We start from the raw sequence: 24364 nt of genomic DNA, 5'->3' as shown, positions 1-24364 counted from the left end.
TGAATACAAGAAAATATATTTAATAAAGAAGATAAATTATGGTACTATAAAACAAATGGCACTTGAGATAAAACAATATATTTGTCAGGATGTTGTCATAGATCTGAGAATTGCCATTGACAAATCATTTAAGGAGAATCTTCTAAAATATATTAAAATCCCTCTATATAATTTTCACAAAATTACATTGATTTCATTAAGCAATTTTTACCAATTGAAGTTCATTGCTGTAACCGATTATATAAGGGTGAATGAAGTATAAAAATTAAACTGTGCAAAGAAAAAGCAATACAAATGATTGATACTCTCAGTATGAATTTATTTTAAATTTTAGAGTTTTGATTCTACATGGATTGCAATAAATGGGTCTCCAGCAGTGGTACTAATAAAAAATTGTGCATTACCATCACCAGAAACATAGACTTTAATCCCGGTGCAATTGCCATCAATTTTATCTCCTGAAATGACATCACAGTACGTGCCTTCAGGGAGACCGGTTTGTAAAGTTGTTGACAATGACCTGAAAAGGAAAGAAGTCAGATTCAAACCTCCAAAATTGAGTAATTTCTTAAACTGTGTGGTATGTAAATATAAGTTGTAATTTACTAGCCATAAAGTTAGATAGATGGATATAGATGGATAGATAGATACATGAATAGATATAGATTGTGATATATAGGTAGATGTTTTAAAAGAGCACTTGTTAAGTTAAAATTTGGTTTTCATGTGGTGGCAATGTTTGGGGAGGTTAGGTAATGTAGATGTGGAGGAACTGTGTCACTGAAGGCAGGCCTTGATAGGGAAAGACTCTGACCTTCTTTAGTTAAAGTTTTCTGCATTGTACTGTGGTTCAAAGTGTGATTCATCAGCTTCCTACTCCTGCCCTCATACCATGTTTTCCCCTTCTAACCCCTTGGGATTGCAAGCTCAAATAAAATCTTTCTTCTATAAGTTGACTTGCTTATGCTGTTAAAAGGAAGCTAATACAAAATCCAAATGAGCAAAAATAGGACTTGACACTGAGATTGTCATCTACTTGCACAAAGATTCTCTAAGTACAGTTGTATACAAATAGGAAAATGTTCAAGGAGATGGAAACATATGCGTGCATCAAAAGCAGAAGGCCTGTAATCTAGACTGTAGAAGCAAACTCAATTGCCTCCTGAGAAAAAACATCATCCAGAGATAATGAAATTTGTCACACAGAGACAGATAATTTATGATTATATAACAAGGAAACAGAAAAATAAATAGTCATGATACAGAGCTAGGAGATGGGGGAAAGTATTTTGAATCTAATAATGCCCATACTATCACTGATTTTAAGACATGCTGAATGTTTATATGCTTTGTACATATATCACATGAGTATATGAATGAGAATATATGAATATGACAGTGTAGGAATACACCAAAAACAACAGCAAAACAAAATTCTACTTGAAACAAAATCTGCTTTAAAAATTGAGAAAGAAATGAAGAGCAAGCATCTTTTTTTCTATACTTTTCAGGTGTCTGAAATCCATTAACAAATCTTCATTTATTTATTCATTCATTCATTCATTCATTCATTCATTTATCTATTTATTTATTTATTATGTATACATTATTCTTTGTGCCTGTATGCCTGCAGGCCAGAAGAGGGCACCAGACGTCATTACAGATGGTTGTGAGCCACCATGTGGTTGCTGCGAATTGAACTCAGGACCTTTGGAAGAGCAGGCAATGCTCTTACCCTCTGAGCCATCTCTCCAGAAATCCATTAACAAATCTTAAATTTATTAACGAAATTTATTTTTCAGCTACAAAAGAACAGGAAACAAAAGGAAGGATGTAAAAGTAGAAAAGTATGCAATTCTACTTTAATTGATTTCCACTTACCAGTCATCATTGTTAAAGACAATGAAGCCTTTGTTTCCTCTGCCAAAAGCTACTTGATTGCTGCCATTATCCCACCAGTTTGAGAAAGGCTGACCATTGACTATGTTTCTGAAGGCAACCATGTTCCTAAAAGCACAATATCACATAAAATCTTTATACACTTTGTATTGAACAATTTAAAACAAAAAGTTAAACAATTCTCTTATTAGACATGATCTGTAGGGGACACTCCCAACCTGATCTGGCGCCATCGATGTTCACAGACCCAGCCATTGCCACAAGTGGTGTCTGCATTAATCGTAACTTCTTTGGTTGCTCCATTGTCATTTGGTGGTCCAAACCAATTGTTGATATCCTTTATTACAGAAAAAATGCGCGATTTTAAAATTCATATTCCATTTTCATTGCACTAAATTAAAAAATTCTGCTACCTGACTCTCTATAGTATCTACTCCATGTCTTACTTTGGTATTTATACAGAACTTTATTAAGTCTTTATTTCTCTACACACTTTTATTTATACACACTTTTATTCACTCAGAGCCTTTTCAAGCAATAACTTTTTAATATCTCTCTAACTTCTTTAGAGTCACTAAAGTGGTAAGAGCATTTGTATCAGAAAGATTAAAGAAGGACAGAATCCAGTACCGATGGCTTTAGAAAGCTCATTCAAGATACATAAGTCCTCTGTCCCTGAATTTCATCATCTATAAAAGCCAAAATTATTTATTTACTATAAAAATATCAGTACTTATAGAACTTCTTTAGAAAGTATATTTAATTTCCAAATTAATATTAGTTTAGGTTCCATACTATCTTTTAGATAAAAGTACTAATAAATATATTCTAATATTCTCTAATAAATTTTCCAAAATATCATGATTGTCAACACATTTACACATTTTCCTGAAACAATTGAACAAGCATTCCCTTTATTGTCAATAGAGGAAGCTTTTCTCACCTAAACCCAGACTACCGAATATGGTGGTCCAGAAATCTGTGATCTCCACCTATTGGGCAATTTGTTAAAAGTGAGAAGACAAACTGCACAGCATTGCAAGATGTCAAGGAACTGAATACTTGTCCCTCCTGCAAGAGTTTTACCCTCTAAATCATCTCCTAGACTGTTACTGCTTTTTAAAATTGTTCATAGGAATGTGTTGCATAATATTTTATAATGCTTAGTATTCCGGAATGTGTCTTCAAAGTTGTTTGCTTTATTTAACATACTTTCTTAGATAATCTCAGTTAAACTGAATAATTTTTTCCCTTCCACAGAAAAATTTATAAGTACTTAGAAAGTACTTTTCTTGCTCAAGTTTTAAACTGCAGGGCTGGCCTGCAGCTAAGAAGGTGTTGAAGTATACCTGAAACCTAGATGTTCTCATGCGGAGAGGTAATACTTGGCTACTTCTTCCTTTGACTACACACCCATCTCCTGCCTTGCTCAGGTGCCAACATACCTCAGCAGATAGACATCCCCGGGTATATTGCCCTGGTGCATATAGCAACTGATAAGTTCATGCATCTCCAAGGCCATGAGGACTGGTTGCCATTTATCTGACCACTAAAACATCCTTTCTTTTCTACATGACCTATAAGCTTCCTTCCCCTGGCCCCAACGACATACCAACACGTGAATCCAATTGGCCTTTCTTCCTGGGCTCTAACAATCCGCTGCTTACTCCTAATAAATGAGCTTTCCTTAAACTATCCTCTTTCATTCCTGGCTGGTGCAATGCCCAAGATGAGGCAGGACTCCAGTATAGAATTAAGCAAATGTGTTTCCCTTCTTTACAGATGTTATTATGCACAATCTCCATATCAAATTGACAAGGTAAGTATGATTAGATGCCTGCGTTTTGCTTTGTGTACCTTGTTCTACAATTATCAAGATTTTTTATAGTGACAAATCAGTGAATACTTGTGCAATATACTTTTATTGCTCACATTACAGTAAATAAATATTTGATGGCATATATTTTACATAAATATTTTTATATTAAATTAAAACAGGACTGCTTCCCTTTCCTTAGAAAAAATATATTTAAACTTACATTTCCATTCTCAAAATATCTTGGCCAGTAATAACTTGACATGACTCGTGTGAATCCATAAGGATGAGCCAACATAAATCCAACTGCCATTTTATAGAGTCTGTAATATACAAAATAATATTATGATAGAACAATAAAAAATGTGCAATCACTAAAGGGCAAGTAACAAATCTTCAACGAATGGTTTTATTTACCTAGCATCCCAGAAGGTCAGGATGGTTGATCCTCCGACTCCATGACCTCGCAGATTATCATGGTTGTCCACAAAGACCAGGGCTCTATCAGAAGGTATGAGACCCCAACCTTCGCCCCAGTTCCTATTTTTAAAAAATTTGCATATATGATTATTTTACAATACATTTAGTTTATCCTATCCATACCACTTTCTATAATCTATTTTCATTTAACTGTTGATTTTATAAATAAAAGTTTATACCACAGGAAACAATTTCTTCCAGGTATGTGTCTATACACATATGTAATTGCCTACATATCCCATGATTTTCTGTATAGGAAGTTTATTTGCGTTCCATTCACATTGCCCCCGTAACATTGTAATGTAGATGAACTCAAGAAGAGTAAATATCCATATCTCATTATGTAAAATGAAAAACAAATGAGTCAAGATTGAATATTACAGTGTATTTTATAAATATTTTATAAAATCTTTTTATAAACATTTTGTAAAATAAAACAGTCATTGACTCCAGCCTGTCTTTCTAAATTGACTCCTGTGTGAGGTATTAATCAATGTGTAAAGTTTGGGTAAACTGATTAATATTTCTGTGCACATTGGTCATGTGAAGAGGTTAGTACTGTTTTGTATTTGATTTATTTGGAAAACTAAATGAATTCTAATTGCTGAAATTATCTGTCAGTGAGTACTTTGAAGGCATGAATTTCTGTATTTTAAATTATATATTAAATTTAAACATCTTTATTGGAAAAAAGGGACATTGTCAGTAAATTTCTCTCAATAGTGATTCATATACTTTATAAATAGGAAAAACCAATTTGAGCATCAGCAGCATAAAGAATTTAAAAGATATTCTTTTGACAGTGAACATTTTAATATTTCTTTATTCAAATGACCATATTCCGTATATCTCTACTAGGTAGTTGATCTGGGTGGTGATGTAATTAAAAGCAGTGAGTATTTTGGAACTGGCCTTGTGACAGAATTCAAGTATGGAATATCACTGGGCACAGTTATCCGCAAGTGGAATGGAGAGAAGATGGCCTATTTAACGTAAACACATCATACTTTGTTATTGATTCTGTCACATATGTGTTGTCACCCCAATACATGATCATATTAGAACATTCTAATTTATTAAATATTAAATATTTATCAAGAAGTTAACTATTAAGAAGGTTCACTGCTCTCTAAATCACAATTAACCTTCTGGAATTAATTATTTCCTTTTAATTGCCAATAACAAGGAGGAGCTCTAGAAACATAAAATATCACCTAGAGATTTTGTTTTCTGTCTGAGATATGAGCTAACTAGAGTTTGGTAATTCTAATCTGCTAAAGTCAAGATATTACTTTAAAAACCATTTACTCATATATAAAGCTATAATGCAGACATATTGTTATACTTATGTATTGCAATAAATTAGTCTGAAATGTTAAACCTATATCTATCCCCATGTACAATACTCAAGTTTAAATGGATTAAAGACTTCAATATAAATCTGACCACACTGAACCTGATAGAAGAGAAAGTGGGAAGTAGTTTTCAATGTATAAGCACAGGAGACCACTTCCTAAATATAACCCCAGTAACACAAACACTGAGAACAACAATAAATAAATGGCACCTCCTGAAACTGAGAAGCTTCTATAAAGCAAAGGACATAGCTAATAAGATAAAAAGGCAGCCTACTGAATGGGAAAAGATTTATACCAACACCACATCAGACAAAAGACTGATCTCCAAAATATATAAAGAACTCAAGAAAATAGGCATCAAAATCCTAAATAATTCAATTAAAAAATGGGGCACAAAACTAAATGAATTCTCAACAAAATAATCTCAAATGACCAAAAGATACTTAAGGAAATGTTCAACATCCTTAGCCATCAGGAAAATGCAAATCAAAACAACTCTGAGATACTATCTTACACCAGTCAGCATGGCTAAGATCATAAATACCAATGATAGATTATTCTGGAGAGGATGTGAAGTAAGGGGAATACTCATCCATTGCTGGTGGGAATGCAAACTTGTACAACCACTTTGGAAATCAGTATGGCAGTTTCTTAAAAAATTGAGAATCAACCTACCTCAGGATCCAGCAATACCACTCTTAGGAATATACCCAAAAGATGCTCAATCATACTACAAAGTCATTTATTCAGCTATGTTCAAAGCAGCATTATTTGTAATAGCCATAACTTGGAAACAACCTAAATGCCCCTCAACCAAAGAATGGATAAAGAAAATGTGGCACATTTACACATTAGAATACTACTCAGTGGTAAAAAATGACATCTTGAATTTTGTATTCAAATGGATGGAATTAGAAAACACTATCCTGAGTGAGGTAACCCAGACCCAAAAAGATGAATATGGTATGTACTCATTCATAATTGGATACTAGTTATAAACAAAGCACATTGAGCCTATATTTCATGATCCTAGAGAAGCTAAGTGGTAAGGCGAACGTTGAGAAAAACATATATAGATCCACCTGGAAAGTTGAAATAGAGATCACCTGACAAAACTGGGAACATGGGGGTGGGGGGATAAATAACAGTGGAAGAGGAGGGGAAAAGGAGAACACACCCCCTAAGGGGCGGGACTTATCCCTACAGGTGGAGAAGACAGAACTGAATGCTTGAGGAAGAAAGATGAAGGTAGAGAGAGCTGCCATGTAGCCACCAGACTCCGACATGCTGAATCTTTCCCGGTAAGCCACTGCTATGTGGTGATGTACAGATTAATAGAAATGGGTTAAATCAAGATGTGAGAGTTAGCAAATAAGCGGCTAGAACAAATGGGCCAAGCAATATTTTAATTAATACAATTTCTGTGTGGTTATTTTAGGGCTAAGCTAGCCGGGCAGCTGGGACAAACATGCAGCCTCTCCTCTCCTTACAACAGATGGATACCTTGCTTTGCCTAACTATAGTAGGGAGGGCCATGGGCCATCTACAAAACAATGTGCCTTACCCTCTCTGAGTATTGGATGAAGGTAAGGTGGGAGGGTATATGGAGGGAATGAGAGGAGGAGAGGGAGTGGGGACATGGATTGTCATATGTAATGATAAAAGATTTTTTTAGTAAATAAAAAAGGGGAAAAAGAAAAGGAAAAAGTAAGAAAAAAGAAAATGAAAATATTAAAATACCTAGATATTCAGGATTGAGACTTCATCCTGATGAATTGTTCCTGTTATGAGTATGAAATGTCCCTCTCTATCTCTTCTTATTGATTTAAGTTTGAAGTCAACTTTGTTAGAAATTAGTACGGCCACACCTGCTTGTTTCTTAGGTTCATTTGCTTGATAAACCTTTTCCCAGCCCTTTACTCTGAGTAGGTGCCCGTCTTTGTGGTTAAGGTGTGTTTCTTGTAAACAGCAGAATGTTGGATCCTGTTTTCGTATCCAATCTCTTAGCCTGTGCCTTTTTATAGGTGAGTTGAGTTCATTGACATTAAGTGATATTAATGACCAGTGGTTGTTAACTCCGGTCACTTTTTTAGTAGTATAGTTTGTGTGTTTCCCTTCTTTGAGTTGTGCTGGTGAAGGGTCTCTAGATGTTTGATTTATTATGGTCATTGTTGGACTCCTTGGTTTGTGATTTTCCTTCTATTACTTTCTGTAAAGCTGGATTTGTGGCTATGTATTGTTTAAATTTGTTTTTATCCTGGAAAATTTTGTTTTCTTCATTTATAGTGAAAGAAAGCTTGCCTGGGTATAGTAGTCTGGGCTTGCATTGATGGTGAGAGAGTGCTTTTTCGAGAGACTCCTACTTCACAGCTGCATTCAGGATCCTATGCCGGGTTTCTGTGTTCTGTCTTTACACTGGCACTTCTGCCACCTACTTGTTTTTTCAGAACAAACACTGTTTTCAGCAGCTCTGTGCCTTGTAGACTTGTCTTCAGGCTAATTCTATGGAGGCATTTTCTCGATTAAAATTTCTTTTTCCTGGATGATATTGACATAAAACCTTGCGGGTACAGATGGTTTTGCTAGTCTATTTAGTAGGTATACTTCCTGCTTTATCCTATGAATAATATGTATATATATATATATATATATATATATATATATATATATACATGCATATGCATCAGTGTGCACATATGCATATACATATATGTTACGTTTAAATTAAATTTACACACATTTTATGGGAAATACAGAATTAGGAAGGTTCAATTGATCTGCCTTACCCATCTCCTGAGAGTCGTGGTGTTTCATCCTGAGATCAGCAATCTTTGCTTGTTTCTTTCAACAGTAAATGCCTATTGGTGTGTCATATTTGGTTTATCTAGCATATTAAAAGATACTTAATTTTCTTTTCTTTATGACAAACCTATAGGTGACTTCTCTGAAATTGCCTTTAACCCATTGCTCACAGGTCATAGCCTTATTATTCTAAATTACAAGATGCTTCAGTGTTGAGAGCAGAACACAAAGTGAACTTTAAAATTCAGATAATCAGCACACAATGCCTTTAGATGAACGTGCATACTGTTTACAAGGATCAGTTATTAGACCCTGCAGTTGTAGATAAATTTCCAAGAGGAACCATAAGATGATTGCATGGTAGCTGCTGCCTCTGCTCCATGGTAAGCATCATCTTTTCTTGCCCAGTTTCAGCAAAAACACAATGTGAACATTATAGACGATGTCATTTGAGGATCCAGCAGTTCAAGCCTTTCCAACACCATTTACAGAAAGATGCATGGTTGAAAGAGATGAGTGAAGATTTTAGAATGACAAAGAAACGTTATATTTGTTCTTTATGTAGTTATAATTATTTTATCTCAGTTTAGTGGAGGCTTGTAATATGTTATCTGACTGTGCCTATGTATGATCATTTATAATTAGTTTTCCATTTTGTTTGCTTTAAAAATTAATCAGAATAATTTTAGAAAATAATTTGCCTTGAATCCTAGCAGCTGCCATTTTTCAGCAACATTGTCCAAGGCACTTAGACATTTGAAATATACTGCTAAAACATGAGGGGCATCATCTTTACTTACTGAGGCCTGAGGTGTTTCAAAGGCAATAGAAGGGATGGCTGTATTAAGCAGAACCTCAGGAAAGGCCTCTAGGAAATCACTTTGATGTGTACTCATGACAGTCATAAATTGCACATATGACGATGAGTTGGATCTCAGCATAACACTTGATACTCTTAATCTGACAGAAGAGAAAGTAGGTAATACAATTGTTCTTTTGATGATGCAATTGTCTTTGAGTAATGTCTACTCCTGCAAGCAACCCCTTACAGGTATGCTTGTAAGTAAACACAATGAAATTTATTGGTTCACCATGTTGGATTTTGGAGTAATTAATCAGTTTATGGTTGGATTTAAAGCCCGATCTACAAAATAGAGTTGTTGTGTAACATTATTGCTAAGGAGACAGGAACAACTGTCTAATCACTCTAGATAATAAACCAATGACCCAAAACATGGGTGACAACTCACAAAAGCTGGGAACCTCATGTGTAGAAAAGTGTTCTTTCCAGGCTGTTTGGGTAGCTCCACCCTCTTTCAGGAAGATCACCTTTTCTGAGTGTGTGTTTCAGCAGTCCTTACTGCTTCTACAGCCTGGGGGAGGGAAGGGCCTGGAGAGTTTGGCCAGTTTTAGAAAGTTCCTGAGGCTATTTTGAGATATTTACTTTCTGATCTTGAGTTTGCTTGCAAGAAGGAATGCTTCAGCTCCCCTTAGAATATTCTGGTGTTTCTCCTCTCTGTAAAAATCCTGACTTAAAATATCCAGTTGTTTCATCCAGTGTTTTAAGGAGCCTCCCTCAAAGATGGAAACTTTTAATCTCTGAGGAAACTATGATGGGACAGAAGTTACACCTGACACCGTTTCAGGCTGGATAGTTCATGGGGCTCTACTGCTGTTATTCTGATAAATGCTATACTGCTAGTGTTAAACAGATTTTCTGTTGACTTGTTATTATACCCATGGGTTAATGCATCTCTCAACTGTTCTATTTGCAGTATACAGAGATTAACACAGAGACTCGCACAAGAGGTCAGTCTTGAGAGTGAGGGAATAAGAAATTCTCATCCCTAAAAAGGTACATTTGTATCACACACTCCTCTCCGTGCATGCAAGGGTCCCTATGAGAGAGGAGGCAGCTAGAGTATAGTAGCCAGATGTAGTGGACGTTTAAATGGAAACAGTGTCGTCTGCACACAGTCAGGAGACAACACATTTTAAATTCAAAGTTATAAGTTATGACAGCAGACACATCACCTGTTCAAATTTAAACCAAACAAATTCCAGAATGGAGAGGGAAGGTGGGCAGAAAGGACCATCCGCAGCACAGGGGTTGAGGGCAACTGATAGCTGTGGAGAAAGGAAGAGTCAGTTTTCTTAGGAGTGTAGTCACAAACGTTCAATAGTATATGGACAGTACAAATTGGACTTGATGTGGAAGCTGCAGAGATGGCTCAGCAGTTGAGAGCACTGACTTCTCTTCCTCAGGACCTGGGTTCAAATCCCAGCACACAGATAGAGACTCACAGTCACCTGTAACTCCAGTTACAGAGGATCCAGTATCCTCTTCTAGATTCTGTGGGCACCAGGCACACAAGTGTTACACAGAAACAAATGCAGGCAAATTATTCATATCTATAAATTAAATAAAATTTAAATTGGACTTTATGTGCTTAAAAGATGACACAAAGTTGGGTGCGTAGGGAAGATGGGTGGATTAAGGAGGATTTGTAGGGGGAGAATATGATCAAAACACATTGTAGAAAATTGTACAAAACTGTAATTATCTCAAAAAAATCTTAATGTAAGCACAGATTGTGCTTTTGCTTCCTAGCCACCCTGACCTGAATAATCACACAAAAACTATATTAATTAAAATACTGTTTGGCTAATAGCATATTCCTAGTTAGGTCTTACATCTCAAATTAACCAATTTCTATTAATCTATGTATAATCATGAGGCTGTGACCTGACAGGGAGATTCTAGCATCTTCCTTCTTTGGCAGCTACATGGTGTCTCTGCCTACTCTCTCTATATATTCAGTTTAGTTTTCCTTCCTAGCTCTATTCTGTCCTGCCATAGGCCAAAGCAGCTTCTTTATTAACCAATGGTAATAAAAGACATTCACAGCATTCAGAGGGGAAACTCACATCATCTCCCCATATTGTCTAAATAAAAAGGAAGGTTTCAACTTTTACATACTAAAATTACATATAACAAAACAGGTATCAAGCAAGACTTGCAGTCTCAATACTTTTTGTGAGGCTAAAGATTTATATATAATTTATCTTTTATTGTAGCTAAGGAAAACTATTTGTCTTCAACTCCATCAGAGACCCTAGAAAGATATTACCTAATTAAACAGTCACCCAAAGCTGTTCTGTAACTTTGGGGCATCCATCTTCAGCCTATAGGCCCATAGTATCTGACAGACTTTTTCATGAAGCAAGAAATTTGAAAGAATGTTTTGCATATATTGGCAGTTTGTCAGTCACTTTCTTCTGTGTTCTACAGAATATCTGGCAGATTCTTTCATGAAGTAGGGACCCTAAAGTACTGTCTCACCTTCTTTAGGCAAGTTCAGCAGTCATTTTTCTGTGGGCCCTGCATGTCCAGTTTATACATCATACCATCAAGCAGTTCAGGCAAGAGCAGGTTCTTGCCCAAAAGTCTAGCAAACTCCATAAGGAGCTTCTTCAATGCCCATCATTCTCTCGAAGTAATTGGTGCTGCCAGAAGCAGACATGTCTAGTTGTCAAGTAAAGTTCTTAAAACCTTTGAAATGCCATATTCTGTAGGTTTTTGAACTGTTCAAGGTTATCTAATGGAAATGTACCTCTGTATATCTAGAAAACCTAACTAATATGGCTACAGTTTGACTATTATAATTAGCTATTAATCTTTAATTTTAAATTATACATTTTAAAATGACCTGCACAAACACAATACCTTAAACTAGAGCAGAAATTCCTATACACAGTGTAACAAAATTGACCCTAAATTTGTATCAATAGACCAAGATCCATACCAACGCAAAGTATTCATCTCTATATCATTTATAATCATTTATAACCAACCTTTTGTAATAAAACAGTTATTTATTCTAGAGGCTAGCTCAATTTGGGAAATAACCGTTCCAGCTTAAAGATAAACAATTATATTTTTAATTGTTATAAGGGGAAACTCACGCCACAAGAATGGAAAGTCTGAGTTCAGCTGTGTCCAGTGGGAATCACCCAGAAAGAGCACACACCTGGCCCATTCCAATTTTTCTTCCTGGGTTCCAGGTAGGCATACCTTAATTAGGCTCCACTTCTTGAAGGTGATTGGTTAAGAGAGCTTTCCCCATCAATTTATAAACATCATTTTGGGAATTTGGGCATAGTTTTCTCTAAAGTGTTTCCTGCTATTTGTTGGGCAAAGTATTTTTAGGGTTCCAGACACCTTTCAGGGGCTCTTGTTCCATTAAACCATATTATCCTGGAAGGAATTCACAGGTTCCCATCTTCTGTGGAAACAAAAGCAAACCCTCTTTTCCAAAGTAGCATGTCCTTGGACTCACATTTTGCAGTCAAGACACCTTTATGTCGGCTTAACTCAGCAGCCCTCACAATCACATGTCTCTCTGCAGTTAGTCCATTAACAGTAAAAAGTTAAAAGAAAACACAATTATATACATAATCCAGACTCTTTATGTATTTTCCTTCTTTCTGGGACTTTTTTATTCTATCACTCCTTAATATATATTTCATTATCTTTACTCTTTTAATTTATGACTTTTCTTCTCACTCTCCTAAATCCATGTACATTTATCTAACACTGTGACCCATTCAGAGATCTTATTCATCTAAATCATATTGTATATCTGCAGTCATTTTCTGATCGATGTTGTAAACTGTTAAGCAGGCATGGCTAGGAGCAGAGCAGCCTCTTCGGCTGCTGTTTTACCCTTCTCAGCTTTTCAACATGACAGATGTTCACTGCCAGCTCTGGGAGGCATGCTTACCACCCCAACTCTAGGAAGCAGTTGGCCCATGCCACCACCAAATAACTTGCATCATGCTGCCCACAAACCCCATTCAATCAGACCTCCCAAAAGAACCAGAGCCATTTGTGCTATGAGCATGGACCATGAAGCAGTTTCTTAAAGAAGCCATGCAATTTTTTTCTGCTAAGGCTGAGTCTGGAAGCCTTCTCTTAAAGGAGCCATGCCTCTGTTCACTGCCAGCAGACAGAGCCAATCTGAAAAAGAATGCAACGACCAACAAGCTCCAATTGACTTCTGTTTTTGTAGGTCTAGATGCCCTTTTTAAAAAGCTTTCTTTAATGTTGATGTACATTCCTGAACTGGGTGCCATTTTGTAAGTGGAGTTTTCACTTTTGTTTCTTGGCCACCCTGACCCAAATACTCACACAATAACTATATTAATTACAACGTTGTTTTGCCAATGACTTAGATATATTCCTAGCTAGCTCTTATATCTGAAATGAACCCATTTCTTTTTATCTATGTATACTACAAGGCTGTGGCCTACCAGTAAGATTCTGGAGTCTTTCTCCTTTGGCAGCTACATGCCATCTCTTTGACACCTCCTACTCTCTCTATGTATTCAGTTTAGTTTTCCAACCTGTCTCTATTCTGCCTGCCATAGGCTAAGCAGCTTCTTTATCAACCAATGGAAACAAAACATATCATAGCATATGTAGGGGATTCCCACATCATCTTAATTGTAGCATTGTGTCTTTTTTTTAACCTTTCTTTCTCTCCCCACATTTCTTTTTAGATACAGAATGAAGATGAATAAGATATACACTCATGTCATCATTAAGAACATTTATTATTTTCAAATTTGCATCGGAATTTCAGCCAGCACCTTCCTTCTTTTGCTGCATGTCTTCATGGTCCTTCAAGACTGCAGACTTAAGCCCACGGAGCTGATCACATGTCAATTGGCCCTTGTTCATATTGTGATGCTGCTCACTGCACTAGATTTTTGGTCTCCAAACATGTTTGAGTCACTGAATTTACAGAATGACTTCAAATGCAAGGCATTGTTTTACCTGAGCAGGGAGATGAGGGGCCTCTCCATCTGTATCACCTGCTTCCTGAGTGTGCTACCATCATCAGCCCAAGCACTGACTGGGTGGAAAAAACCAAACATACACTTACAAATTACATCATGTATATTTTCTTGTTGTTCTGGTTCCTCAACTTGTCTTTTAGTAGCAATGTCATCTTGGTCACTGTAGCTTATTCCAACACAAGCCAGACAAATCTACTTGTGATCAGTGAATACTGCTCAATATCTCCAAGTACCCCCATCAGGAGGGGACTGTTTTTCATTTTGACATTTTCCAGGGATGTCTTTTTTGTGGGTCTCATGATGTTCTCTAGTGCATACATGGTGTTTCTGTTGTTCTGGCATCATAGGCGATCACTGCATCTCCACAGAAGCAGCCTCTCTGTAAGACACTCCCCAGAGCAAAGAGCCACCTGGACTATCCTGGCTCTGGTGAGTGTCTTTGTGGTCACATACTGGATGAACCTCATCATTTAATCTTACTCAACATTGCACTGGAGGTATGACCCTGTCCTTCTGAGTCTTCAGAAACTTGTACTCAATGCGTATGCTACTGTGTGTCCAGTGGTACAAATGACTTTCCAGAAGAGAATACATGATATTGTGTAATTTATGTACTGGAAATACAGTTACTCTATAACACGATAATACTGTTTTTTTTCCTTGAAAATAGATTACCAAACAATCAGTTAACTAATCAAGAAACACAAAATTCGTTTCTCTGGTTTAAATAAGTATATGGAAGTCGTTTTAATAAACATAAATTTTAAGATGATACCATCAACTACTACATAATTATTTTAGTTTAATGTTCAGCATAATAGATTTTTTCTTTTAAATTTTGATTTATATCAATACCAGTCACAGTTCTAGCTTCCTTCCTCCCTCCCTCCCAATACCCTTACCTTTCTCTGACCCACCCCTATTCACTCCTCAGAAAGAGTAACGCCTCCTATAGGGAGTCAGCAATGCCTAGCACATCAAGTTGAGTCAGGACAAAAACCCTCACTCTTGTATCAAGGCTGAGCAAGGCATCCTACCATAGAGAATTAGCTCCAAAGAGCCAGCTCATATACCAGGGTTAGATTCATGTTCTACTGCCAGGGACCCCTCAAACAGACAAAGACAACTGTTGCCCATATGCACAGGGCCTAGTTTCATCCCATGCAGGCTTCCCATGTCTGTCTAGAGTCTGTGAGCTCTCATGAGCTCAGGTCAGCTGTCTCTATGGAGTTCCCCATCATGATCTTGACCTCGCCTTGTTCATATAATCCCTCCTCTCTCTCTTTGACTGGACTGCCAGTGCTTGGCTGTGGATCTCTGCATTTGCTTCCATCAGTTACTCGATGAGGGTTCTATGATGACAGTTGGGTATTCGCCAAACTGATTACAGGGAAAGGCCAGTTCGCCCTCTCCTCTATTGCGAGGAGTCTCAGCTGGGGTCATCCTGTGGGTTCCTCCGAATTTCCCTAGCAGCAGTTTTCTCCCTGACTCCATAGTGGCTCCTCCATCAAGGCATCTTCCCTGTTCTCCCACTTCATCCCTTCCCCACTCAACTACCCCTTTACCTCATGTTCTCATGCCCATCACCTCCCTTCTACTGCCTCCACCTCCAGTGTACCCAGGAGATGTCATCTATTCCCCTTCCCAGTGTGATCCATGCATCTCTCTTAGGGCCCTGCTTGTTACCTAGCTTCTCTTGAGCTGTAAATTGTTCTTTTTATTGCCTGCTTTACATGTAGCAGTATCCACTGCTACATGAGTGAGCTCATATTTTTTTTGGATTTTTTTTCATTTATTTATTTATTTATGATTTCTGCCTCCTTCCTGCCACTGCCTCCCATTTCCCTCCCCCTCCCCCAGTCAAGGCCCCCTCCCTCGTCAGCCCAAAGAGCAATCAGGGTTCCCTGCCCTGTGGGAAGTCCAAACCACTCACCTCCCTCCAGGCCTAGTAAGGTGAGCATCCAAACTGCCTAGGCTCCCACAAAGCCATTACGTGTGAGCTCATATTGTATTTGCCTTTCTGGGTCTAGGTTACCTTACACAAGATGATTTTTTTCTAGATCTGTCCATTTGCCTGCAAATTGTAAGATGTCATTGCTTTTACATCTGAATAATACTCCATTGTTAAATGTACCATATTTTCTTTATATATTGTTTGGTTGAGGGGCATCTAGATTGTTTCCAGGTTCTGGCTATTATGAATAATATTGCTGTGAACATAGTTGAGCAAGTGTCTATGTAGTATAATTGATCATACCTTTGGGTATATGTCCAAGAGTGGTAATGCTGGGTCTTGAGGTAGGCTGATTCCCAATTTTCTGAGAGACTTCCATAATGATAAGTCCTGGACCCGCTACCAGGGGCCCCAAACGGGTCAAGCCATATAAGTGTCACACACTTTCAGAGGGCCTACTTTCATCCCATGAAGGCTCCCCATCTGTCAATCTAGTGCCCATGATCTCCCACTAGCTTGAGTCAACTGTCTCTGTGGTTTTTCCAATCATGATCTTGATCCCTCCTGGCTCACATGATCCCTCCTCCCTCTCTTCAGCTAAGCTCCAGGAGCTCAGCACAGTGCTTGGCTCTGGATCACTACATCGGCTTCAATCAGTTACTGGATATACGTTCTATGATGACATTTGGGGCAGTCACTAATCTGATTATAGGGAAATGTCAGTTCAGGCACCCTCTCCACTATTGCTAGGAGTCTTAGCTGGGGTGCTTGTAGATTCATGGGAATTTCCCTAGCACCTGGTTTCTCCCTAACCCCGTCATGTCTCCTTCTATCAATATATCTCTTTAATTGCTCTCCCTCTCTGTCTCTTCCCCAACTTGGCCATCTGGAGCCCTCATGTTCCTATCCCCCATCACTTCTCTTCTACTCCCTTCCTCAGTTTACCCTGGAGATCTTAACTGTTTCCCTTCATGTATGTTCCTATTAAGGACCCCCTCTTTACCTACCTTCGCTGGGTTGTGGATTGTAACCTGACTATTCTGTGTTTTACGTCTATATCCACTTATAAATAAGGTCATGCTGAGTTTGTCTTTCTGGATCTGGGTTACCTCACTCAGGATTGTTTCTTCTAGTTTCATCCATTTGGCACAAATTTTAAGATGTCATTGTTTTCCTTTTTACTTCTGAGAAATACTCCATTATGTAAAGGTATTACATTTTTTTATCCATTCTTTGAGGGGCATCTGGGTTGTTTCCATGTTCTGGTTATTATGAATAATGCTGATTCTGGTTCCATCAGTTACTTCATGATGGGTCTTTGTTGACAGTTGTGGTATTCACCAATCTGATTACAGGGGAAGGCCAGTTGTGGCGCCCTCTCCACTATTGCTAGGAGTCTTGGCTGGGATCATCCTTTGGATTCCTGGGAATTTCCCTATCAGCATGTTTCTCCCTAAACCCACAATGTCTCTTTATACCAAGATATCCCTTTCGTTTCTTTCCCACTTTGTCCATTCCCCAACTTGACCATCCCATTCCCTCATGTTCTCATGCCCCATCCTTTCTCCTTTACCACTCCCCATGCCTCCAGAAGATCTCATCTTCCCAGGGTGATCCATTCATCCCTGGTAGGGTCCTCCTTGTCACCTAGCTTCTCTGGAGCTTTGGATTGTAGTCTGGTTCTCCTTTACTTTTTAGCTAGTATCCTATTATGAGTGAGTAATACTGTGTTCGTCGTTCTGAGCCTGGGTTACCTCAGTCAGGTTTTTTTTTCTAGTTCCATTCACTTGCCATCCTGTGATTGACAGCGTCAGATGCAGAGATTCACGACCAAACACCAGGCTGAGCTCTGGGAATCCAGTCCAGAGAGGGAGGAAGGAATATATGAGAAAGGATGTCAGGATCATAGAGAGAAAATCTACAGAGACAGCTGAACTGAGATTTTTGGAACATGTGAGCTCTAGACTGACAGCAGTGGAGCCTCCAAGGGACCAAACTAGGTCCCTGCATGTGGGAGACAGTTATGTAATGTGGTCTACCTGAGGAGCCCCTGAAAATAGGACCAGGATCTATACCTGGTGCATGAGGTAGCTTGTCGGTGCCCATTCTTTATGGTGGGATGCCTTGCTCAGCCTTAATGCAGGGGGAGGGTCTTGGTCCTCCCTGAACTTAAAGGTCCATGCTTTGTTGACTCCCCCCAGGATCCCTTACACTTTGGGAAGAGTGCATATATATGGACTGGGCTTAGGGAAGTCAAGGGGGACAGGAGAAGGTGTGGGAAGGGGAAATGTGGTTGGAATATAAAAATTAAAAGAATAAAAAATCATAAAACTACAAATATTGCTGCTATGAACATAGTTGAGCAAATGTCTTTGTGGTATGATTGTGTTTCCTTTGGCTATATATATACCCAGGAGTGGTCATGCTGGGTCTTGATGTAGATTGATTCTCCGTCTTCTGAGAAAGCACTACAATGGTTTCCAAAGTGATTGTATAAACTTGCACTCCCACCGGAAATGAAGGAGTGTCCCCCTTACACCACATATTTTCCAACGTAAGCTGCCATCAGTGTTTTGAATCTTAGCCATTCTGACAGGTATAAGATGGTATTTCAGAGTCATTTAGGTTTGCATTTCCATGATGGCTGAGGAGATGGAGCAGTTCCTTAAATGTCTTTTTACCATTTGAGATTTTTCTGTTGAGAATTCTCTGTTTAGATCTGAACCGCATTTTTTAATTGGATTATTTGGTATTTTGATGTCTCATTTCTTGAGTTCTTTATATATTTTGGAGATCATCCCTCTGTTGGACATGGGGTTGGTGAAGACCTTTTCCAATTCTGTAGGCTGCATTTTATCTTACTTACCATGTCCTTTGCCTTACAGAAGCTTCTCAGTTCCAGAAGGTCCTATTTATTGATTCTTGCTCTCGGTGTCTGTGCTACTGGTGTTTTATCTAAGAAGTGGTCTCCTGTGCCCATGTGTTCAAGGCTACTTCCCACTTTCTCTTCATTTAAGTTCCATGTAACTAGATTTATGCTGAGGTCTTTGATTCATGTGGACTTGAGTACTGTGCATGACAATAAATATGGTTCTATTTGCATTCTTCTACATGTTGACATCCAGTTATGCCAGCACCATTTGTTGAAGATGCTTTCTTTTTTCCATTGTACAATTTTGTCTTCTTTGTCAAAAATCAGATTTTCATAGGTATGTGCATTAATATCAGGGTCTTCACATGATCTATTCCTGACACATGAGTTAGCTTGTTGGAGCCCATTCCCTATGGTGCGTGCCATTGTGAGCCTTAATGTAGGATGAAGCGGCATGGTACTGCCACATCTGGATGTACCAGACTTTGTTGGCTCCTCGTGGGATCCCTTACTCATTGGTAGGAGTGGATGGGGAGTGGGCTGGATGAGACGAGGGGGTGCAGGAGGAAGGGTGGGAGTTCGGACTGTGATTGGAATGTAAAATAAAGAGAAAAAGAAGAAAATGTGAAAGAATAAAAATAATATCAGGGTCTTTAATTCTATTTTTTAAATTGATTTTTGTTGGTTGAGCTCTGTATTTTTTCTCTCCTTCCCTCCCTGCCTCTCACCTCTCCTTCAACCTTCTCCAAGGTCCCCATGCTCCCAATTTACTCAGAAGATCTTGTATTTTTCTATTTCTCATGTAGATTAGATCTATGTATGTTTCTCTTAGGGTCCTCATTGTTGTCTAGGTTCCCTGTGATTGTGATTTGTGGGATGGTTTTCTTTGCTTTATGTTTAAAAAGCACTTATGAGTGAGTACATATGATAATTGTCTTTCTGGGTCTTGGTTACGTCATTCAAAATGAGTTTTCCTAACTCCATCCATTTTCCTGCAAAATTCAAGATGTCATTTTTTTTCTGTTGAGTAAATGTAACACATTTTACTTATCCATTCTTTGATCGAGGGGCATTTAGGTTGTTTCCTGGTTCTGGCTATGACAATGCTGCTATGAACGTAGTTGAGCACATGTCCTTGTGGCACAACTGGGCATCCTTTGGATATATACCCAAAAGTGTATTACTGTTATCTTAGGGATAATTATGTGAGAAATCACCATACTGACATCCAAAGGGGCTGTACCAGCTTGCATTCCCAACGGCAATGCTGGAGTGTTCTCTTTACCCCACAACCTCTCCAGCATAAGTTGTCATCAACTTTTTGATCTTGGCCATTCTTACAGGTATAAGATGGAATCTCAGAGTTGTTTTCATTTGCATTTCTCTGATGACTAAGGATGTTGAACATTTCCTGAAGTGTCTTTCAGCCATTTTAGATTCCTCTGTTAAGAGTTCTCTGTTTAGGTCTGTACTCCATTTTTTAGTTGGATTCTGTGTTCCTTTAATGACCAATTTCCTGAGTTCTTTGTATATTTTGGAGATCAGACCTTTGTCTGATGTGGGGTTAGTGAAGATCTTTTCCCATTCTGTAGGTTGTCGTTTTGTCTTGTTGATCATGTCCTTTGCTTTACAGAAGCTTTTCAGTTTCAGGAGGTCCCATTTATTAATCGTTTCTCTCAGTGTCTGTGCTACCGGGGTTATATTTAGGAAGTGATCTCCTATGCCAGCGTGCAAAAGTGTACTTCCCACTTTCTCTTCTCTAAGGTTCAGTGTGGCTAGCTTTTTGTTGAGGTTTTTGATCCATTTGTACTTGAGTTTTGTGCATGGTGATAGATATGGGTGTATTTTTATTCTTCTCCATGTTGATATCCAGTTACACCAGCACCACTTGTTAAATATGCTTTCTTTTTTTCCATTTGATATTTTTTGCTTCTTTGTCAAAAATCAGGTGTTTGATTTAGTATGTAATTCTCTTTCTTTGTTGTACCTTTCTGTGGTTTGGGTATCCCCATAACTGTTGCTTCATAAGAGAAGTTTGACAATGTTCCTTCTGTTTCTATTGTGTGGAATATTTTGAGGAGTATTGGTACTAGCTTTTCTTTGCAATTCTGGGAGAATTCTACACTGAATCCGTTTGGTCCTGAACTCTTTTGGTTGGGAGACTTTAATGACTGCCTCTACTTCATTAAGAGTTATCAGTCTGCTTAAATTGTTTATTTGATCTTGATTTAATTTTGGTATATGGCACCTATCCACAAAAATGTCAATTTCTTTTAAATTTTCCAATTTTTGGTGTACATGTTTTTGAAGTATGACCTGATGATTCTCGGATATCCTCAGTATCTCTTGTCATGTTCCCTTTTCATTTCTGAGTTTGTTCATTTGGATATTCTCCCTCTGCCTTTTGGCTGGTTTGGATAAGGATTTGCCCATTGTTTGTATTTTCTTGAAGAACCAACTTTTTGTTTCTTTTCTGTTTTATTGATTTCAGTCCTCAGTTTGATTATTTTTTGTCATCTACTCATCCTGGGTGCACTTATTTCTTTTTGTTCTAGATGTTTCAGGTGTGATGTTATGTCACTGGTATGAGATTTCTCCAAATTCTTTATGTATGTATTTAGTGCTATGAGCTTTCCTCTTAGTACTGTTTCCATACTGTGTCATAAATTTGGGTATGTTGTGCATTAATTTTCATTGTATTCTGGGAAGTCTTTAGTTTCTTTCTTTATTCTTCCTTGACCTAGTGATATTTTAGATGAGCATTATTCAGTTTCCAAGTGTTTACAGACTTTTTGTAATTTGTTTTATTGAATTTTAACTTTACATTATGGTGATCTGATAAGATACAGGTGGTTATTCCAATTTCTATATATCTGTTCAGATTTGTTTGGTGGCCAAGTAAGTGGTCTATTTTAGAGACATTTCCATAAGGTGCCGAGAAGAGGGTATATTCTTTTGTGTTTGGTTGGAAGGTTCTATAGATGTCTGTTAAGTACATTTGAGTCATGACATCTGTTAGTTCCCTTATTTCTCTGTTAGTTTTCTGTCTACAGACCTGTCCATTGTTGAGAGTGGGTGTTGAAGTCTCCCACTATTAGTATGTGGGGTTTGATGTGAGATTTAAGCTTTAGTGATGTTTCTTTTACAAATGTGGCTGCCCTTGTATGTGGGGCAAATATGTTCATAATTGAGACTTCACTTTGATGTTTTCCTGTGATGAATACGAAATATTTTTCCTATCTATTTTGATAAATTTTAGTTTGAAGTCTATTTTGTTAGATATTAGGATATCTACGTCCACTTGTTTCCTACGTCCATTTGACTAGAAGATCTTTTCCTAACCCTTTATTCTGAGGTAATATCTGTATTTGAAGTTGAAGTGTGTTTCTTGTATGCCACAGGTCAACTCCTGTTTTCGTACCCATTCCGTTAGCCTGTGTCTTTTTATAAGTGAATCGAGTCCACTGATATTAAGAGATATTAATGACCAGTGATTGTTAATTCCTCTTATTTTGGTGGTAGTGTGTGTTCCCCTTCTTTGGGATTTGTTGGAATGGGATTATCTATTGCCTGTGTTTTTATGGTCGCAGCTAACTCCCTTGGGTTGGAGTTTTCCTTCATGAGCTTTTTGTAGGACTTGATGTGTGGATGCATATTGTTTAAACCTGGTTATGTTATGGAATATTTGTTTTCTTCATCTATGGTGATTGAAAGTTTCACTAGGTAGAGTAGTCTTACTGACATCTGTGGTCTCTTAATGTCTGCATAATATCTGTCCAGAACCTTCTGGTTTTCAGAGTTAGGTATTATTCTGATGGGTTTGCCTTTATATGTTACTTGGCCTTTTCCTCTATAGCTCTTAATATTCTTTCTTCATTCTGTATGTTTTGTGTTTTGACTATTATGCTGTGAAAGATTTTTGGTTCAGTCTATTTGGTTTTCTGTAAATTTCTTCTATCTTTATAGGCATGCCTTTCTTTAGGTTGGAAAAGTTTTCTAGTATGATTTTGTTGAATATATTTTATGTGCTTTTTGAGTTGAACTTCTCCTTCTATACCTATTGTTCTTAGGTTTGGTCTTTTCATGGTGTCCCACATTTCCTGGATATATTGGGCTAAGCTTTTGTTAGATTTAGTGTTTTCTTTGACTGATGAGTCTATTTTCTCTATTGTATCTTCAGCACTTGAGATTCTTCCATCTCTTGTATTCTGCTGTTTATGCTTGCATTTGCGGTTCTGGATCGTTTTCTCACGATTTCTGCTTCTATAAGTTATTTATTTTAGTTTGAAGTCTATTTTTTCATTCTTTTTTCATTTTATTATCTCTATTTCAGTTTTCAAGTCTTGAGTAGCTCCTTTCAGATGTTTTTCTTGGTTTTCTTTAAGGGATTTGTTGATGCTTTCCAATTTTTTGTTTGTCTTTTCCTCCATTTCTTTGAGGGAATTTCTCATTTCCTCTTTAAGCATCATAAATATTCTCCTGAAGTTATTTTTTTAGGTCATTTTCTTCTGCTTCATTGATACTTGGTTGTTCAAGTCTTGTTGTAGGGTCACTAGATTTTACTGGTGTCGTGTTGTTCTTTGTTGTGTTGCCTGTGTTCTTACCTTGTCTACTCATCTTTTCCTCTAATTGGTGTTGTTGGGGCTGTCTGTGACTCTGGTGATTAATCTTCCAGGTTCCAATGGATCCAAGGCTCAGATGGTTGTTCCTCATGGTGCAGCCAGTGCTATAGTTCCAGTTACTCATTGGTCACTCTGTGTTCCTTGAGGTTGCTAAGTGCTCCCGAGGTTTGCACCACTCCCGTGGAGTTTGCTCTTGTAGAGTTCTTTGCTGTCCCAGGCCTGCTCTTAGCTAGGTCTCTGGCTCAGTCCTGTTCCTGTAGAATTCACTGCCTCAGGCCTGCTCTGGTCAAGGTTTGTGGCTCAGTCCTGCTCCTGTGGAGTTCAGCCTTTCCAGGTTCACTCCAGTGGAGGTCAATGGCTCAGTCATGCCCATTGGAGTTCACTCACTCAGGACTGCTCTGGCCTAGGTTGTTGGCTTAGACCTGTTTTTGTAAGTGTCCTTGGTCTGGGTCTGCTCCTGCAGAAGTCCCTGGCTTGGGGTTGGTCCTGCAAAGGTCTCTAGCTCTGATCTATTCCCATAGAGGTCCAGACCCATGTGCACCTGAACTTACAGAGGACCTGGCTCAGGCCTACTACCTTGGAGTAGAGATCCTGGATCAGGCCCACTGCCTCAGATGTCCCAGACTTATGCCTGGACCTGAAGAGGTCTCTGGTTTCTGCCTCCTCCCTTGGAGGTCCTAGACTCACGGCCAGACCCAC

At 38.1% G+C, this 24364-nt stretch overlaps 1 protein-coding gene across 1 annotated transcript; it reads right to left on the bottom strand.

The window, feature by feature from the left end:
• Window positions 1-330: 330 nt before the first annotated feature.
• Window positions 331-14537, bottom strand: LOC142854036 (alpha-amylase 1-like). The gene is made up of 7 exons (XM_075979171.1): window positions 14414-14537; window positions 14195-14273; window positions 4133-4255; window positions 3939-4038; window positions 2118-2236; window positions 1882-2007; window positions 331-520 (listed from the first exon to the last, which is right to left on the bottom strand). Exons 1-7 carry the CDS (start codon window positions 14535-14537, stop codon window positions 331-333), a joined length of 861 nt encoding a protein of 286 aa, XP_075835286.1.
• Between the last annotated feature and the right edge of the window lie 9827 nt (window positions 14538-24364).

Source organism: Microtus pennsylvanicus, chromosome 7, assembly GCF_037038515.1.
Source record: "Microtus pennsylvanicus isolate mMicPen1 chromosome 7, mMicPen1.hap1, whole genome shotgun sequence".
Taxonomy (NCBI): Eukaryota; Metazoa; Chordata; class Mammalia; order Rodentia; family Cricetidae; genus Microtus; species Microtus pennsylvanicus.
Note: the sequence above shows the minus strand (reverse complement) of the source record. Positions and strands in the feature narration are given on the sequence as shown.

Excerpts from the sequence above, each read along its gene's own strand:
- LOC142854036 (XM_075979171.1), bottom strand. The coding sequence starts at position 14,537 with ATGTATGCACTAGAGAACATCATGAGACCCACAAAAAAGACATCCCTG. Across the intron at positions 2,237-3,938 it reads GATATTTTGAGAATGGAAAT|GATATCAACAATTGGTTTGG; the intron begins GTAAGTTTAAAT and ends TCTGTAATAAAG. Across the intron at positions 2,008-2,117 it reads CATCGATGGCGCCAGATCAG|GAACATGGTTGCCTTCAGAA; the intron begins GTTGGGAGTGTC and ends TTGTGCTTTTAG.